This window comes from Astyanax mexicanus, chromosome 3 (genome assembly GCF_023375975.1).
Source record: "Astyanax mexicanus isolate ESR-SI-001 chromosome 3, AstMex3_surface, whole genome shotgun sequence".
NCBI classification, from domain to species: Eukaryota; Metazoa; Chordata; class Actinopteri; order Characiformes; family Acestrorhamphidae; genus Astyanax; species Astyanax mexicanus.
Genome location: NC_064410.1, coordinates 41,036,110 through 41,056,417, shown reverse-complemented (window position 1 = coordinate 41,056,417; position 20,308 = coordinate 41,036,110). Strand labels below are relative to the sequence as shown.

Below are 20,308 nucleotides of genomic sequence, written 5' to 3'. Positions count from 1 at the left end.
CAAGATAAAAAAGCAAAGAAGAACTTCAGGTTTTTTGTCCATAACATTAACTGTGTAATATATTACAATCTATAAGCTGGTTTGTTTAAAATGGCCAAAGTTTCTTTTTTTTCACCATTTTCTTCCAATTTACACAGCCAATTACCCAACCCACTTATTAGGACTCCCCCTATTACTAGTGATGCCCCAACACCTGGAAGGTAAAGACTAGCACATGCCTCCTCCGATACATGCGAAGTCAGCCACCACCTCTTTTCAAACTGCCCCCAGCATCACAGGACGCTTGAAGGAAAGCGCAGAGACTCGGTTCCAATAAATCAGCTCACAGACGTCTGTGCTGATCGACATCACTCTTTGGAATGATGTGGAGAGAGAGTGCCATCTACCCACCCAAAAAGAGCGAGGCCAATTGTGCTCTCTCGCGGCTCCGGTAGCCGAGTGCAAGCTAAATAAACAGGATTCGAACCAGCGATCTGGTGGCATGTTTCTAAAATTGAAATCAAGTTACAGTATGAGACCATATAACTATATGAACACCCTACCACTGCTGGACTGCAGCTTCTTGCAGTTAATGCATGAAATTTCATCTGAGTTAATCACTAATGTAAGGTAATGGCCTTGAGCTTTACAAATAGTTACGGTTCGAAGAATATTGGATAGTAATCCAAAGAGGCATGGGGAAAAAATGAGACGATTAATATGAATCATGAGGACGTTTTCAGCAAATTATCCAAGGCCTAATTATTCTAGCTTATATCTGATATACAGATTCTTTAGTGGACTCCTGATGCCCACTCTCAGCTCTGTTATAGCATGTCATACATTTCTTATGTTTGTCAGTTTCAGAGGCTTTTTTCTTAGTTAGAGTGTGATTGAAGCAAAAAAAAAAAAAAAAAACACTTTCTTAATTATTTATGTTATTATAACAAGATCTTTTCCCAAGTCATTTTAGACTGTTTCCTGTGGTTCATTCATCACACACAGCTCCTGTTCATACAGCAAATAGAGCAGCTAGTGCTTTCAACTGGTGTAGCAGCAGGGAGTTATGAGGCTTTGATGTGACAGGGACAAAATGTAGCTGGTAATATAATGTCATGTGATCGGGGCTGAAGCAGGTCCGGGAGGAAGCGCCTCCACCGCAGCCTCGGCGGCGCTCACCTTTGATGAGGAGGTGTCACACTCCTGACAGATCCAGCCGTAGCCTGTCTGCTTGGGCGACTTCTTCAGGGGAGGGTCCAAGCAGCCGAAGTGGTAACACAGCCGACACTCGTCACACCTGTGAGACGAGTAAAAGCGAAATTACCAGAGGGAATACAGCTCAATGCGGGGGAGCAGCACGTACACACACACACACTCCCATACACACACGCGCTCACACTCTCTACATGCATCCTGCCAAGAAACTGGCCTGGCCCTCATCAGGCAGATTTGATAGATGGTGACAGAGTCGTTTCCTGTCAGGTAACAGATGCTTAATAGATTCAAAACACATTGGCTCACCACCTCTCACATGGCCTTGTACAGCCATCATAAAGCATGCTGGCTTGATTGGCCTAGCTGAAATGGGTTTCAGAGCGTCTTGCCAATAAATCTTTATAGTTTTCTTTTTTTTTTCTCTTTCAGATCCAAGGAGTCAAAAAACAAAAAAAATGGAAAACTCCCCACTTATAGGTCCAACCACCATACCTTCTGGACTGGTCTGAAAGCCTAAACATAAATTGGCCTTTCCTCTAAATAATTATTATTTTCTACTGCTTTGTGCAAAATTATAAACAAATGGAGCAAGCCTGAACAGTATCTGAAAGTTGTTTCCAGGTTTTTATTGTGTGGCTCATTTCTGGTAATATCAGAGCTCTAAGTATCTAAAACTATACTAGCTATGACTGTTCCAAATGAATAACTAAGCCAATAATCTAAATATTTCTAAAGAAATAGCCAAGAAGTCTCAAAACTCTTAAACAAGGTACAAACTGTACTTTCTTGGGAAACCTTCAAACATTCAATGGTAATTTTTGCATTTTTTAAATGAACCTAGTTTTTTTTTTTTTATTACTTTTTTTTTAAAAATAATACAGGGGAAAGTTGACACCATTATGCATTGAATACTTCCACAGAGTTACACATAGAGCCCAGTTATTCCCTTCACCCATACTTTTGCAGTATAAGGTGCACTTAAAATCTTTTACATTTTTTTTTTTATCTGGTGCGCCTTATGTATGAATTTTACCAGTCAGATTGTAAGGTGAAGTAAAGCCACTCCCCTGAAGTCCAGATTTAAAAGAGTTTCAGTAAAGTTTTAGCAGTATTAGCATTAGCATTAGCCGCTAACTGCAGCTCTAGCTCTTTCGCCATTTAGATGTGAGTATATCAGACTGAAGTATCCATGTTTACCATGTTAAAACAAGCTATGTGGGACAAACTGCTAGCTGATAGCGCCCTGGCTTACCGGAACACTCAGGATTCCTTAGTCTAGTGCCGTCGGGTGGCATTTACTACTGCTAACTGTTATTTGCGCTGTTGAAAATATTGGAAATCTAAGCTTGTTGCTGTAAGAAAATGGAAGTGCTTTACTCACACAAATAAACAGTTTTCAGAAGGGGGAATCTGTGTAGATTAACATCCAGCACTCATTTGACTTCGTTTTTTGTTTACTTAGGTGCTTTCCTCAGCTTTCCCATTAGAAGGGCAACATGGTGACACCTTTGTTCCTTACTATTGTTGTTTAAAATACTTATCCAGCAAAATTATTATCCAGTGCGCCTTATGTATGAAAATAGACCAACAATTGATGTTTATTGAAAGTGTGCCTTACAGTCCAAAATATACAGTAATAAACTTTAAAAGTCACATGAAAAGTGATGTTTTTTTTCTGAAATGGGGTGATGTGGGTGTCATTCAGTTATGATGTCATACATGGCTTAGATTTGTCTCTGGCTTACAGAGGATTCCTCTAAATACTATAATTATTCAAGTCAACCCTATAATTAATGATTTCCTCTGAGTGAAATCTGACAGAGAGCAAAAGACAAAACTATGGAACGACATTTTAAACAAAACTGACAACTGAGAAGCTTTAGGCACAAAACTGAAAGAAGTGAAACCTCCATTTATCATCCCCAGGCTGTTACTGGAGAGTGCCTGGATGCCCTTCAGGCCAGCTTCCACACTCTCCCCTCTCCTTCCTGTCCATAATTAACTAATTATGTTGTAATCAATAGTGAAGATTCAGATGTGGCAATGTAAATCAGATAAAGTAGATAAGGGCTGAGGAGGTCAATAGGCCCTCTCCCCATTCATCTCCATGCAGAGTGCCACTGGGCCCTTATCAGCGAGTATGCAGGAGGAAGGGAGAGAGGGGAAAGACAGAGAAAAGGACTCCATCTTTCTTTGGCAGGTAGAAGAGGGAACTTGTCAATTAGCATGCCTCCAGAGGTGGGGTCAGGAATGGTGGGGCTAAAGGCAGCGTCGCATGACGCCAAAGCCCTTTTCAAAAACTGGCCCACATGAGATCCCAAAATGCTAATTAAAGGACAGCTCTGAAAAAAAAATAAGAGACCACTTAAAAATTATGAGTTTCTTTAATTTTACCTCATTGAAAACCTCTGGAATATAATCAAGAGGAAGATGTATGATCACAAGCCATCAAACCAAGCTGAACTGACTGAATTTTTGCACCAGGAGTGGCATAAAGTTATCCAAAAGCAGTGTGTAAGACTGGTGGAGGAGATCAAATTACAGACTGTCACTTTAAGCACTTAAAATCCAATGAAGAGAAACCACACTCTTTTAGGGGGAATGTACAAATTCCACATGTAATGTGACCAATAGCCTATTCTGATACTCTGCATTTGATTGGACTCTCTCAGAGTCTCGTTTCTGTCTCAAAATAGTGTGTTTAAATGGTACCAGTGACTGACCAGTTGAAACTTTTTTTTTTAACCCCTGAAAGTAAAGCTAGTCAACGTCAGCAATCATTGTGATCAACATGCTGAAGTCTGCAGTCTACTATTATCCTTTTTCTCCTTGTTCTGCATCACTCTGAACTGTGTTAAATACATATTTGCCATCTAAGAGCACAATGCTCAAGTGTAGCTGCACTATTACACACTATTACTATTATTATCCTCACAGTTCTAGATCAGTCTGAAATGATGGGATATGAACTTCCTATATTGTACTTTAAGATCAAATGCTCAAGTCTTACTCTTACTGTAGACTTAGGATTACAGGGAATATTACCATTAATGCCATTGTCATGAAATGCTATCTGGGTAGTTGAAGCATTACAGTAGCAACACTTAAAATGTCTGTTGATGGCTCTTAAGTATATTTGACGTCTTTTTGGCTGTTTTTTAAAATCCTGTAAAACCTTAAACCAGGGTATTTAATTTAGATTTTAATTTATATAGGTGGACCACTTTTATAACTTTAGCGTCTGCACAGTAGCTGCTATTATGTGTAGTCAAACGTTAAATAAATGTCAAAGAAAATGATTGGTTTCCAATAAAAAGAATATTTGGCAGATGTGGTGTACAGAGATCGAAAGCAATAACCCATTAATCTGTGGTAATAATTTATCTAATTACTTATTTCAGCAGTTACATGATCATTAGGAACTTTATGTTCTGTAGTAACTCATAACATGACCAGAATGTATCATCAGATATTAAGGAAACATGCTGAGTTTAAGTAATAGTAGCCATTGACAGTAGAGCTTCAGACTGTATTTTCTTAGTAGAATTCTGTGGTACGTCACGGAAATATGTGTGGTATGTAGCCTCTGTATATGCCCACTGCCATTAACCAGTCACATTTTCACAGGGTTGCCAGGTATAGACATCAGCATGCAAACAGTGTGATGCAGCCATAGAAACAGGCTACGGAACGGGTAATCACTGAGCTTCGGTAATGTTACTCTAACCATAGCTGGGTAATTTGTCACCACCACTAGCATAGTAGAGAAGGGTATATATAAATAGTATTTTTTATATGTTTGAGTAAAATTTACATTGTTGTTTTATTCTATAAACTATGGATATCCCAAATTCCATATATATATATATATATATATATATATATATATATATATATATATATATATATATATATATATATATATATATATATATATATATATACACACATATTTTTTGCAGAAAATGAGAAATGGCTAAAATAGTTAAAAAGATGCAGAGCTTTCAGACCTCAAATAATGCAAAGAAAACAAGTTCTTATTATAAAGTTTCAGAGTTCAGAAATGAATATTTGGTGGAATAACCTTGGTTTTTAATCACAGTTTTCATGCTTCTTGGCATGTTCTCCTCCACCAGTCTTACACACTGCTTTTTGATAACTTTCTTTCACTCCTGGTGCAATTTTTTTTTCCAGAGCTGTATATATATATATATATATATATATATATATATATATATAGGCCTGGACAATAATTCGATATCGGTATTTATCGCGATAAGAAATGTTTCAATAAAGGTGATATCATTTTTGTGGTATATCGATATGTATTATTTACAGAATCTGTCACGGACATGCGTTTTACTGGCGTCAGCTCGCCGCACAGCTGAACACAATCAGCTTCCGTAGCTGGACTATCTCTGTGCGTGATGACGTAATCACATAGGCACGTAGCCAGATAGGCTAGGCTAGGCTAGATTTGGCTAGGCTAGGCTAGGCTCGGGTCCGCTACGCATCTAAAATGCCTCGCGCTGGAGCCAAACGGAGCCGGGACGAGCGGATCCAAGGTTAAGGTATGCTCGGTTTGCATCTGAAATGTTCCGCGCTGGAGTGGAACGGAACGGAACGGAGCCTAGCCTAGCCTCGGGTCCGCCCACGGGTCCGCTCGGTCCGCCTCTGGTTCGCTCGGTCCGCCCACGGGTCCGCTCGGTCAGCGGTCAGTTGCGGGTCCTCTTTGTCAGCCGCGGGTCCTCTTGGCTCCCAGCGCGGGACATTTTTGATGCAAAATGAATGCCCCTGCCGCTTCCACAAGTGATTAATTGAAGTATGGAGGTCTAATTCAGTGGTGAGGATTTGGTTCGACTCTCGAAGGTCTGCTAAACTTCCGTTTGCTGCTAATTGTGCCGACCAGCAGCGGTAACGTTAAAACATCTAATCTGTTCCACCACCTCAATCAGTTCCACTACATACAATATTTTCCTTATACTGGCTGAAGCACTTTTATAGCTTATGTTGTAAGTTATTTAAGTTATTTAAAGTTTATGAATCCTTTAGGTTTGTTTATTTGACGGGGATATCATGTTCCTTTTATGTTGTATGTTAAAGAGTTGTATTTTGGCTGAAGCACTTTTGTAGCTTATATTGTAACTAAGTTATTTATAGTTGATAAAGCCTATAGGTTTGTTTATTTGACGGGGAAATCTTGTTGCTTTTATGTATATAAAGGCTTCTTGTGTTCTTTATCCTAGTTGGAACACTTTTGTTTTGATCTGTTAAATTTGTTTACAAAAGACTAAGAAGCTCTGCTTCTATCCTAATTTTAAGTTATTTTTTATTGGTAATAGTTATATTGGCTTATGTTTGACAGGGATGTCGTTTTTATTTTGCTATATGCAAATAAAATTGAGCATTGATTTATCTTGACTATTGTTTATTTCTTAAGTATTATAATGTTTTCGTGAAAGGAGGTTAAAAAGACTTAAATTAAGTAGACAGTAGTAGGTACTAGGGGTGTGCCATATCATATATCACGATATTATACTCTGAAATATTGTGCCACATCACTCATCCCTAATTATCACATCAGGGTACTAATTTTTTTGCTGTTTTAAGCAAAAGAAAAACTCACACATTTCTAATTTCCTATTAAATATCTACTAGAGACAGATTATATCTGTAAAGTGTCATTTATTTTACTTTAATACTGGATATATGGAGATATTTGGAGTGCATTATTATTATTAGTATCATGTAATTCTCAAATATTGACTTCTGTTATAAATCTGCTAAAATTATTGTTTTTTTTAAATATCTTAAAGGTGTGCAATATCATATCGTATACAATAATAAAAAAGTTTTTTGTTTTTTTGTCATATCGCCAAGAGTATCGTTATCGCGATAATACCATGAAATATTGTGATATTATTTTAGGGCCATATCGCCCACCCCTAGTAGGTACGTATTTCCATTGCAGGGATTCTTAGCAGTTTTCTGAGGCCTTCTAAGTATTTATATCGATATCGGAATTATATCGTATCGACCAAAATTAAGGAATATATCGTGATATGAATTTTGGCCATATCGTCCAGCACTATATATATATATATATATATTAAATATATTATTTTTAAATAATTATTAAATGTATATATATATATATATATATATATATATATATATATATATATATATATATATATATATATATATATATATATATATATTAAAGAGATACTCCAATTTTAAACACCCACTTATAAACACCCACTTAAAATATCTTTACAATATTTTTATATTGGTGCGCAACCAAACCAATAAAGTCAAACCAATTTAAAAAGCTATAGATTTAATTCTCACCAACACAACGGTCAGACTCTACTGGCTAGATGTCCCTCAAACTGTGAAAAACAGATACTGGAGCTCAACCCTCTCAGTCAGGAGTTCTCCATCTGTGAATTCTCCCTGGAAGCAGATCCCATTCCAATCAATTCCACAGTGCAAAACCATGATGACTGGGATCGAAACTACATCCGCGGGAAAGGCAGCGGCACAAAAGACACAAGCTGGTGATGGCAGCATGTCAAATGGCAATCAGAGCGCATTGCTGCCCTGGATATTTGAACAACATATCTAGTGAACAGTGGCAGATTATCTACACTCAGAGCAATTACAAATCACACACAAATCCAACATTTCACAACAGATTTTCACAAACAATACAGGCTGCAATGAGTCGAGATGTGCTTTAAGAGCAAGCTGCTCATAGTGTGTATCTACCAACCAATCAGGCGAGCTCCTTAAAACCACAGAGAGCAAATCAACATTTCTTTAAGGTAGGGGTGTAGAATATGAACCCAAAAAATGTGATGTGACCTCTGTCTCACTCTGCCTCCAGCTTAGTGATGTCACGTGATCACATTCTGCAGTGTAAAGAAGAGCTCCCTCTGTTGCTGCACATGGGTAATGCAATTTGATTTGGCTGTTATTTATGATGTTATTGCAGCTCAAACAATGTGTTTATCATAAAAACTAATATGGTAACAATGGAAATATGACTCATCTTTCATAATTTCATATTTTATTGGACTGAAAAAGAGAACTTTCACCTGGGATAACTTAGCTAGGTTTCTGTGCAGGGTAAGCTGTTATAATGACAGAGAATGATGGATTATAAATTGTAGCTGTTGTGTAAAACTCTTAAAGTCTTCATTTTCAATGTACTGTCAATGTAAAAAAATATTTTATTTTTATTTATTTGAGAGAATTTCTATTCTAATGTATATAGCAGATTCAATGGATGCCAAAAAGTAAAAAATGGCAAAATCAAAGGTTTTTATCCAACAGCAACAAACAACATTTTATCTACTGTACATAAAATTTAAATAGAATGATACAAATTGTGTCATTGGTTTCTTTGGAAAAATAAGTTTTGGAAAGAAGTTAAAAACATTTCAGTACATGGAAACTGTAGTTTAAATTGGTACAAAAAAAAGGGATTCTACCAGAAAATTGCAAGAAACATTGTGATGGACAAGATAGTCAAAAGCATTTTTAACTTTTAAAAAACACAACATTTAATCTTGCATCAGCTTGTGCTTTTGTACTTCTTTAAATATCTTTATCTACTTTAAAGTAGGGGTGAGCAATATGGCCCTAAAATACTTTGACGATATTTCATGGTATTTTCGTGATAACGATACTTTTGGCGATATGACAAAACAATGAATATATATATATATATATATATATATATATATATATATATATATATATATATATATAATCATTATTAATATTCCAAGACTGATTGTTACAGAACGCATTGAAAACCTGACATTTTTCCATCTGACTCAATGCACATTGTCACAACACTCAACAGACATAAATGTAATAAATTACTGTTTCTATTACTACTATTCTAAAACACAAAGGGGCAATTTCCCAGACAGGGATTAATCCTAGTCTGAGGTTTTTCCTTGAAATGAAAATATAGCCTATGACTAGGCTTAGTCCCTGTCTATGAAACTGACTCACAATAAAAGTCTCAAGATCGCAAACATCAACCAGCCCAAAGACCAGCCAGATCATCTCAAACATTTCTATTAAATGTCATCTGACATGCAGGTGCAGCAATAACACTGACAACTCACTTCCATTCTTGCTTAACTCAACTAATGTTCCATCAGCCCAAGTTCAGCTGAACCTCTCCTCGCGTAAAATATCAAGTATTTTAATCTCCCCTGCCTCAAAACACCTCATCTCTTTTCATTTATTTCTGCAGCTCATCTTAATGGCACATGCTGCTTGTGTCCTGGTACGCCGAGCTTCTCTCACTATCTAATCCACATATTTATTGTGACAGAGCAATGAGGAAACGGGTTGCCCTCAGCGACAGACTGTCAACTCGAAGCTGCTTCCATTACATGATCTCCCTCTGAAGAGAGGAGCAGGGGGAGCAGGGGGAGAAGAGGAAAGAGAGAGAAAGCAAGCTTTGCTCACACCCTACTGCAGAGCTCGATAAACGCTGCCTGTCACTCGGCGGAGGATCAGTTAATGAGCGTTAATGCGCTCTCAGATTAGATTATTCTACATAAAAAAAGAACTGTAACTAAATATATGAATATGCTAACATGGATACATTGTGAATTCACAGTAGGATAGCTTGTTTTACAGTTCTGGAAAAAAAAATTAAGAGACCACTTTAGTTTCTGAATCAGTTTTTCTGATTGTGAGATTGTATTTATAGGTATATGTTTGAGTAAAATGAATGTTGTTGTTTTATTCTATAAACTACAGACATTTCTCCCAAACTCCAAATAAAAATATTGTAATTATAGCATTTATTTGCAGAAAATGAAAAATGGCTGAAATAACAACAAAAAAAAAGGTGCAGAGGTTTCAGACCTCAAATAATGCAAAGAAAACAAGTTCATATTCATAAAGTTTTAAGAGTTCGGAAATCAATATTTGGTGGAAAAACCCAGGTTTTTAATCACAGTTTTCATGTATCTTGGCATAGTTTCCTCCACCAGTCTTACACACTGCTTTTGGAGAACTTTATGCCACTCCTGCTGCAGAAATTCAGGCAGTTCAGCTTGGTTTGATGGCTTGTGATCATCCATTTTCCTTTTGATTATATTCCAGAGGCTCTCAATTTGGTAAAGTGAAAGTAAATGGAAGGGGAAAATAAGTGTTTTAGGTTCAGATTTAAAATACCTTAACACTACAATTGCTAAAGTTTAAAGCAATATTTAAGATCAGCCAATCAGAGGGATCATAAACTGCTGCACCATACAATGTAGACCAGATCATTTGAGCACAGTGTGGGCAAATATGAAAACAAAGGTATATGGTAGGCTATAGTCTGATAATTATGTTTCAGCAGTGGGGTGACTGAATTGGGCTATTTTACCTTGCAGAACTTTGATAAACATATTAAGAAGAGGATGAATTTTTCTGTCCTCTTTAAAATGCAAAGAATAAAGTCAAATTTAATGTTTTTAAGACCTTTTTTTTTAGGCCGCAATGAATATAATTTAAGACCCAAAAATGTAGTAATATCTTCTTTGGTAGAAAATAATTGGTTGTATTGGAAATCAAAACATAACGCAGCTAACTCGCCGCTAACTTTACTATGTTATCTAGCTCGCCGCTAATGTTAGCTAGCTTACTGCTTACCTTAGTTCTCTCTCTGATAACGTAGCTAACTCGTCGCTAATGCTACTATGTTAGCTAGCTTTGCGCTAAGCTTAGTTCTCTACCCAGTAATGTATCAAGCTAACTCACCACTAACGTTACTATGTTATCTAGCTCGCGGCTAATGTTAGCTAGCTTTTCTCCCTGGTACCTTAGCTAACTTGCTGCTAACATTACTATGTTAGCTTGCACTCCACAAACCTTAGTTCTCTCTCCAGTAATGAAGCTAGATGACTCGCTGTTAATGTTAGTATGTTAGCTAGCTTACCGTTAATGTTAGCCAGCTCTCCATAAATCTTAGTTCTCTTTCCTGTAACTCACCACTAAAGTTAGCATGTGTTTTCCCACTGGCATTAAACACACCGTCTGATAATTCAATACCTACAGCAAATTTACAGGAAATGTAAGACAATTTAAGATCATAATTAACCCAATTTTAATTTAATTTAAGACCTACACAATGTTTGTGCTATAATGTGAGATATTGGTGCTGATGTACTGAAGTCGATGAGTATCTTACATTACAGCACAAATCGTAAGTGTATTAATTCTTAAATGTATCAGAGCTGTAATTAACATTCTAATCAGCAAATGACATCAGTATAAGGAATGTGCAAGAAAGAAAGAGTTTAGCATCAATCGAAAGATCGAATATCTTGTGAGCTAATTCCACGTGTAAGCTAATGCAAACAGCTGCAAACAAACACACACACACACACACACACACACACACACACACACACACACACACACACACACACACACACACTTACTTACAAACAAATACCTCACATACACACACATTCGGAGGGCGAGCAGCATATCTGCCCAGGAAAGGGGAATTTAAATCACCCTCCCGGCTGCCCTGTGAAAAGAAGACAAATGATCAGCAGTGTTTGTGTGCTGTGCTAATGAGCGCACGGCTATTGTTGCACACAGCCGCCGATTGATTTCATATGAATCCTCCACTCCAGCAAATAAAGAAGGAGCTAGAGACTCCGGCGCAGTCTGCAGGAGAAAGTTTAAGGCCGGCGTCAGCCACGGGAGGCATCCGTTTTACTACGCAATGATTAACCGTTTTACTTCTTTAATTGCTTTGCCTTAATGAACCTTTTGTAATGTTTGTTGTGTATCATGGTTTAACATCTTTGAATTAAAACACTGCTCAGTGATGCAGGCCTGGGAAAGCGCAGGGCAGATGATTATGGTTAATTGGAATTTAGAATGACAAGACATGAGCGCTGCAATAGCTTAACCTTTCCGTTTGACGCATTCTTTCCCTCCTTTCAACCTGCAGGTGTATACCATATAAGACTAAATTTGTTTCCCTAATTATAAATTATATAGCACAACAATTTTCTGTTTTTAATGCCACCCAATGGTCCCTTTAACAGAGAGAAAGATAACTGCTGCATCCAATTAAAACTGAGTGAGACGCTTTTAAAAGTACAAACATTAAAAGGGACACTCTGGACAAAACTAAAAATGCACCCACTGTTTTGTCTGGAGTAAGCACACACGTTTGTTTGGGGTCTTTGTATACATACAGCTCTGAAAAAAAGAAAGAAAAGAGAACCCACATAAAAATGATGAATTTCTTTAATTTTACCAAATTGAAAACCTCTGGAATATAATCAAGAGGAAGATGGATGATCACAAGCCATCGAACCAAGCTGAACTGCTTACATTTTTGCACCAGGAGTGGAATAAAGTTATCCAAAAGCAGTGTGCAAGAGGAGGAGAACATGTTGGAGGAGAACATGCTGGAGGAGAACATGCCAATATGCATGAAAAATGTGATAAAAAAAACAAGGGTTATTTCACCAAATAGTTTTTTTTTTATTTTGCTATCTATAGGTATGTGTTTGAGTAAAATTAACATTGATGTTGAAGAATAATCTAATAATCATCTAATAATCTACTTCATCCATGAGATTCTGTTTACAGGCACTGAAACCTAAGTAGCTACATCTTTACCATACCATACATAAGTTCTCTCCGGAGTAAAGTTACACAAAGCCCGTGATGTCCTCTTTGGGTCACCCAGGAATGAGCCCATAGTCGTTTTTCCCTCTTTTTTAGTTTTTCTGAGCAAAAGTGCTACCATCGTACCCATGATTGTCAGATCCTACGCTTCTCCTCCGGAATGACCTACGAACTCACGCAAGGACGTAGACGATGATTGGTCGGTGACTAAGGTATAGTGCTGTCAGATCTCCTAGTACGACATGAAACAAAGATAACTGCTTAAGCTGACATAGTGACATCGTGAGGGCCAAAAATGTTGTGTAGTCTGAGCTTGGCATAAGGCATCACTTGATCCAGAACGATCTCTAGAAAAGCAGTATCTGCATTAACCCCTGCATTAAGGCCTGTCCGGATTCTAGGCCACTGTGTGAATCATACGCGCTGATACTTGCTCTGGAAAGCCCAGGGTGAGACGAGATGTGTCAGTCTAATCCCTCCGTAGTATCTGTCATACGCAGGCGCCGGCCTCTATCTGTTCTGAAGACTGCCCTTACAGACCCAGCCCCGACAAGGTCCTTGATGCTATCAAAGCAATTTAGGCTCGTTTTAATCATTGGGAAAATTGAGCTGCTCCCTTTTCTCTCCTTCCCCTCTCCAGTCTCAGCCAGAATCCAATCACTCATAAGAGAGCCTATTGATTGAGCTAATCTTATTGGGATGTGAGGTGAGGGGAAAACACGATTGATTGCTTTTGTCTGCGACACATGTTGCTCTCGGCTGGCAAGGCATATCCCCTTTCATCTACTGTTTAATCTCCAGGAGAGTTCTTAGAGACCCCCCGCCACGCTCCCCTCCGCAACCCAACCCAGCCCAGCCCGCGGAGAGCCCGGAACACCGCAGAACACCCGGGGCTCCTGCACTGACAAGTCATGATGGCTCAATTTAAATGAAAGGACATTTTAGCGAGATATCATACAATTCCAGATCACGGCTGGATAAAAGTGAAGAGGATAGGTTTAAGTAAGTGGGCATTTGGACGGCGTGAGCAGAGTTATTGGGTGGTCATTGGTAATTCAATCACGTCTTCCTTTCTTAAAAGGAGCATCCGGACAATCTCCAGCATCAGGCTGATTCCTGGAATATTCAAGACTGCAGGGATACTTAGAAGGGACAGGAAAGGGCACAGCCAGCTCAGGCGCCCACCATTAATGTGAACATCAAATTTTTATTCAGAGACGGCGTACTACAGCCTCCACTTACGGCCACTTAGTTATAATGAATTGTAAGACATTTATTCCTACAGACAGAGAGACAGAGCGAGAGAGACAGACACAGGAAGAGATAGATGTAGATGGACAAAAACTTCTGTATATATATATATATATATATATATCATAAAAACTATAAAAAAATAAAATAAAATAAAAAGAATATTAACGAAAGAATACCAAATAATAATACGACTAAATGCCTTACGATTATTAACACGTCAACAGAACCGTGTGAGAAGAGCAGGGAAAATAGAGTAAAAATAGAGTTAACTAGGCTCTGGATCTGGATCTGCATGTGCAGGTGTTAAAGACCCTGTGTTTACTCACTGAAAACATTAACCAGCTTTTTTTCTGGGGCTGGAGAAGCAAAAATTACCTTTACTGCCAACAGCATTCAAGCAATGCAAGCATTAGCACTGCTGGCATGACTAGTTAGACAGACGGACAAACAAAGGAATGGTCAAAAAAAAAAAAAAACAGGCAAGAAATAGTCAAGCTTTGGATGCCTACTAAGTATCTCTGGCTTGTTGAGGAACTGTGTAAAGCAGTACCGCATTTTTTGCACTATAAGGCACATCGGATTAAAAGGCACACTTTCAACAAATGTCTATTTTCTGGTCTATTTTTATACATAAGGTGCACTGAATTATAAGGCGCATTTTAAGAGACACTATAAAGAACTTATAATTCAGCATTCCTTTAAGTGGCCATCCATGTCTTCATGATTCACTGAGATATAAATATGAAATGACATGGAGGCTAAACAACCTCAAGTCATTTCTCAACACAAGAAAGCAGTGATTTATGCTAATCTTCTAACAATGGAAAAGACCCTTCTCCATCATTAGGTAAACAATTTGGATGCTTTAGACAACTAGATCTGTGACTGCTTGGGAGCGTGAAATGAACTAATCTCATGGGGAAAGCAGAGTACGTTTTTTTTTTAAGACCACTAACAGGATACCCCTCTTGAGAGTACATCACTCAGCCCAATAACAGTGAGTATTAGGACACAGGATAACACATTTAAGTACGACTGCATGTACAGCAGCAACAGTCAGAGAGCTAAAGGAAATGCATCCGAAAGGTGCAGTTTTTAGACTAAGTTGTTTCATGTTGACAGATGCTTGTACTCGGAAATCAACAGCATTTTAAATGTGTGACTCCAAAAAGCAAAAAGTAAAGCACATTTTATTTTATTACAGAAGCCCTGCATGATGATGCATCACCAAGTTTGCCTGGAAAGATTAATGTGGCATTCAGTCCAGCCCTCGATCATTACTGATCGATAATTGATATTGTCCTCTTAAACACTAATTAGCCCATCTGTACACATGAGGATAGAGTAAAACAAGAGGCATTGTGGATGTTGCACTATAGTTCCTAAAGGTTTTCTCACCTTGTCCAACGGTACAGGAGAATATTCTGTGCTGTACCATGGCAAGGTGAGTGAGTACAAAGTACAAAATGCAAAGCTGCCAACAACTGTGACATTTTTGTTTGAGAATAAAATGTTGAATTATTCATTTCTGCTTTATTTATATGTATATACAGACCTTTGAATGATTTCACCTCAGTGAAAGGTTCCATTTAGTTGGTATTTAAAGTTTAATGCGTTAAACAACAAAGACAGTTTATCAATTTCTCTTTCTTTTTAACTAAGAATGCCATGAATTATAGAGAGCATGATTGATCCATCAACAGATTGTTAGATAGACAGCTCAGGAGAAACCTGCACAATGTGTAACATGTTACTTGAGGACATGTAGCACTAAGGCAACACAGCAAGCATCTGTTGGGTCGGGGGGTAATGGTGGGGAAGCATATTTCTGATAAGGCCCAGCTAAAAGAAAAAAAAAAAGAAAAACACCCCTTTAACACCAAAATAAAGACAGGATTATCCCAGCAATGTTTGAACACAGTAATTAAATGTTCCTTGTTTGGGGATTAATCTGCACGCCAATTCTGATTGGCCCTTTGTGGATTAATTTACAGTGAGTGAGAGCAATTTCCAGACTGACCTTAAATAATGTTCAGATGGAGGGCAAAAGTCTCTCGAACCGCGGCGGCCAGTGGCAGAGCTTAATTTAAACAGCCATTTAGTCAATAGTGCCAAGAGTTTTGGAGCAGCTACACTTCTGTAGCTTTAAAACAGAGATTACTTTCCCGGGAAGTGAGTTCCTCTGAGCGCCGTTATAATAAGAGAGAACAGCTCACTCTACAGGACCCCCTGTAGATCCTTAAAGCCCTGTAAGTCATGCCTAAGTGAGGTGGTGTCTGCGTTTACCGCCGGTAAAGGCCTCACAAGTACCCAGTTGACAATGTGATGCACAGGAAAACAGAGGACTCTTTGGACTGGGCAATTTAAACTCCATATGAAGCAGGATGTGGTGCTGCTTCTGATTCATTCCTCCCATAAGGATCATTAAATGTGACCGAAGTAGTAATGCTGTACCAAACCCTGTTGCTGATTTGTGTTAAATATCTCCTCATATCTCTTTTATCCCTGTTATAGGGTAGCATCCAGCAAGCCATGCCATTTAAAAGACACTTTGAACCAGTTGGCAGGATATTGCAGTTGCTGTGGTCTTCAGGCCTTCCCATTTCTCTCACATGCAACAGACAGCAGCAAGGAAAACCAACTGTTTATTCATGCATCCATCCATCCATCCATCCATCCGTCTGTCTATTCAACAACTTCTTGGTCAGGGTTGCAGTAGGACAACTTGGAATCATTGGAAGCATGGAAGAAATAGCCCTACTGGGAAGGAGCACCTATAAGCCTTGCAGTTTAAAAAGATGCTTTGAAAGCCGTTGTGGTCTTCAGGTCTTTCCATTTTTCTCGCATGCAACAAACATCAACTAGGAAAACCAACTGTATGGTTGTCTTGGTGTCTACCCCAAATCACTGGGTGCAAGGTAGGAATACCCCCTGGACATTTAAAGGGTGTTTTGACCCAGTCATCAAGATATTGCAATTTTGCTCCTTGCCTGCTTGCTGTAGTCTTCAGGCATGCCCATTCTTCCACATTCAACACAAATCAACCAAAAACCAAAATTAACCAAAACCAAATCAAACAAATCAACCAAAAATCAAAATCAACCAAATACCAAATCGACCAAATCAACCAAAAACCAAATCAAACAAATCAACCAAAAATCAAAATCAACCAAATACCAAATCGACCAAATCAACCAAAAACCAAATCAAACAAATCAACTAAACCAAAATCAACCAAATACCAAATCGACCAAATTAACCAAAAACCAAATTAATCAAAACCCAAATCAACCAAAAACCAAAATCAACCGAAAACCAAATCGACCAAACTAACCAAAAACCAAATTAACCAAAACCCAAATAAACCAAAAAACAAATTAACCAAAACCCAAATAAACCAAATCAACCAAAAACCAAAATCAACCAAAAAACAAATCAACCAAACTAACCAAAAAACAAATTAACCAAAAACCAAATCTCTTCCAGGTCAGGGTCACAGTAGGTCCAAAATCTACTCCAAGAGTTCCTCTGAAACAGTGTTGGCATAGTCAATTCACCTACCATAGGGGAATCCACATTACGTGGAGCATACCAACATTTTGGGGATAAATGGGGGGACCCTTCAAAATGAACACACAGAGACCCTGACTGTCAGTTAGCATCTATGTATAACATTATACTTGCTTTCCAGACCTTGCTGTCACAATATAACCATAGTCATTTGTGCCATCTTCATAACTATCTTCATAAAATAATATAGCCATCAAACATGTCTACCTCTAGGCCTCTACCTTACTGATCACAGACTACAGATTCTTCTAACACTAAAGGTATTGATGAAGGAAAGGCAAATTCATCCACTCTTTAGTACTTGGCCCACTGCCTTCGCCAAAATGGCTGAAACAAATACAGCAAATTTATCACATGGGCTAGCGCAATTACCTGGGGAGAGGCCACGTGAGACGAATCAATAGACACAAAGCGCTTGCCCATTGACCGCAGGCTGTGACAAAGTGCACCCGTGGCTTTTTGTGAATCCCCACTATACAAGGAGTGGATTATTGGCCTCTGCGCACCTCGCTTTTTTGATTTACTGTTGGGATGGGAACAGTATTATTACCGAGCTATTGTTTGACAAGGAGGACCAGTGAAGGCCAAGCGAGCAGCTGGAGATAGAGAGAGAGAGAGAGCCAAGCCCATAGTAATCCCCTTTCATTAGTTCATTACCAAAGTGCTCACTCAATCACTTGCTTAAAGTCAGTGCAGGCGGGAAAATGCCACAGGAAAGTTTCAAAAGTGCAGGGAAAAAAGAAAGTGTGCTGTGCATTTCCTTATATATTCAGCAGGGGGCCACAATGAGTTGAGCTCAGTCACTACTGCTGGGCTCTCTGCATTCTTACACATCACAGTACTGGAACAAGCATTCTAAGGGCAGCTGCTGGTTAGAGTTAGAATATCTAAATCTAGTAATGTCTAATAGAAATTTTAATAGAAATATATGCTAGTGTGTGTGAACACATTCATATACATGTATTAATTCTATATAACAGATTGTTTTATAATATAGACAATTACAAAGTCTGAAATGCAGAAGACACACATACAGCTCTGAAGAAATTAATAGACCACTTTTTAGCTTCTGATTTAAATCAGACTCTATTTATAGGTAGATGTTTGAGTAAAATGAATATTGTTGTTTTATTCTCTAAACCATGAACGATATTTCTCCCAAATTCCAAATAGAAATGTTGTCATTTAGAGCATTTATTTGCAGAAAATGAGAAATGGCTGAAATAACAAAAAAGATGCAGAGCTTTCAGACCTCAAATAATGCAAAGAAAAAAAGTTCTCCTCCACCAGTCTTACACACTGCTTTTGGATAGCAGAGGTTTTTAATTTGTTAAAATCAAAGAAACTCATAGTTTTTAATGGTCTCTTATTTCTTTCCAGAGCTGTATATGCAGTGAATGTCCAAATGTTTATGGACACCCCTTCTAATAAATGCTCATTCATCAACTGTACTACTGCTACTGCTGACCCAGAGACACAAACACACATGCGCACACAGACTTGTGTAGTCCCTTTACAGAAGTACTGCCATTACAATAGGAGCTCCCTATAGCAGATATATAAATAGACATCACCCTACTGCCAGAATGTCTAATGCCAGACATGGGATAAATTGTATTAAGCCCCCTACCATTGAGCTGTGGAGCAGTGGAACAGTGTTCTCTGGGATGATGGTGCACCATTCTAGAACTTTAGGGATGAGTTGGGAGATGAGTAGGGGGTAATGTAATTATCCAATACACTGACTGACACTGACCATAATGATGCTCTTTATGTTTCAATCAGATCCTCACAGCAATGCTTAATAATCTAGAAAGCCTCCTTTGGATGTTACAGCCTACAGTATAGTCTCTAGAGTATATACACAGCCTCGCCTGCCCAAAAAGGTCACCACCTGGACTTAAGTAAATAGTTAAGAGCCTCTCGTTAGATAATTACTGCATGGATAACTACTTTTCAGCTGGCAACAAGTTACTTAACCCTAACCGATGCAGGGAGTAGCTTCTTATTTGTTAAACATATTGTGGTTATGGAAAAGATATAAAATTATAGACATGCATCAAGCACAGAAAGCCTACTAAACTAAAGACTACTAAACTAAAAATAGCTGTTTTGCACATAGACACAACTCAAGGTTGTGTAAAAAGCTGTGTAGCCTTAAGAAAACCACTTATCATTTAGGCTAACTGGCAAAAAGCTTGGACTCTTGAGCAATGGAAGAAGGTTATGTGGTCTGATGAGTCCTGAGATTCACCCTGTTTCAGATTAATGGAGCTTAAGTAGCTTAAGTGATGCATGCCTACTGTCTACCGTACAAGCCTGTGGGAGCAAAGCCATGATCCGGGGTTGCTGCAGTTGGTCTGCAGGTTTAGGTTCAGCAACAGTATGTATGTGCTGAAAGAATGAGGTCAGCTGACTACCTGAATATACTGAATATAGACCAGGTTATTCCATCAATGGAGTTTTTTCTTCCTTGATGGACACGGCCATATTCCAAGATGACAATGCCAGGATTCACCAGGCTGTAATTGTAAAAGCGTGCATGAGACCTCCACAGAGTCCAGACCTTAACCCCATTGAGAATCTTTGGGATGTGCTGGAGAAGACTTTG

At 38.3% G+C, this 20,308-nt stretch overlaps 1 protein-coding gene across 4 annotated transcripts in view; it reads right to left on the bottom strand.

Annotated features, from left to right (window-relative positions):
- The window catches only part of phf14 (PHD finger protein 14), a 133,488-nt gene that overhangs the window by 32,358 nt on the left and 80,822 nt on the right, over positions 1-20,308 (bottom strand). For all 4 annotated transcript variants that reach the window (XM_022683139.2, XM_022683141.2, XM_022683143.2 and 1 more), the window contains exon 17: positions 1,159-1,276. In XM_022683139.2, the coding sequence (XP_022538860.2) occupies positions 1,159-1,276 (118 nt within the window). The remainder of the gene's footprint in view (positions 1-1,158; positions 1,277-20,308) is intronic.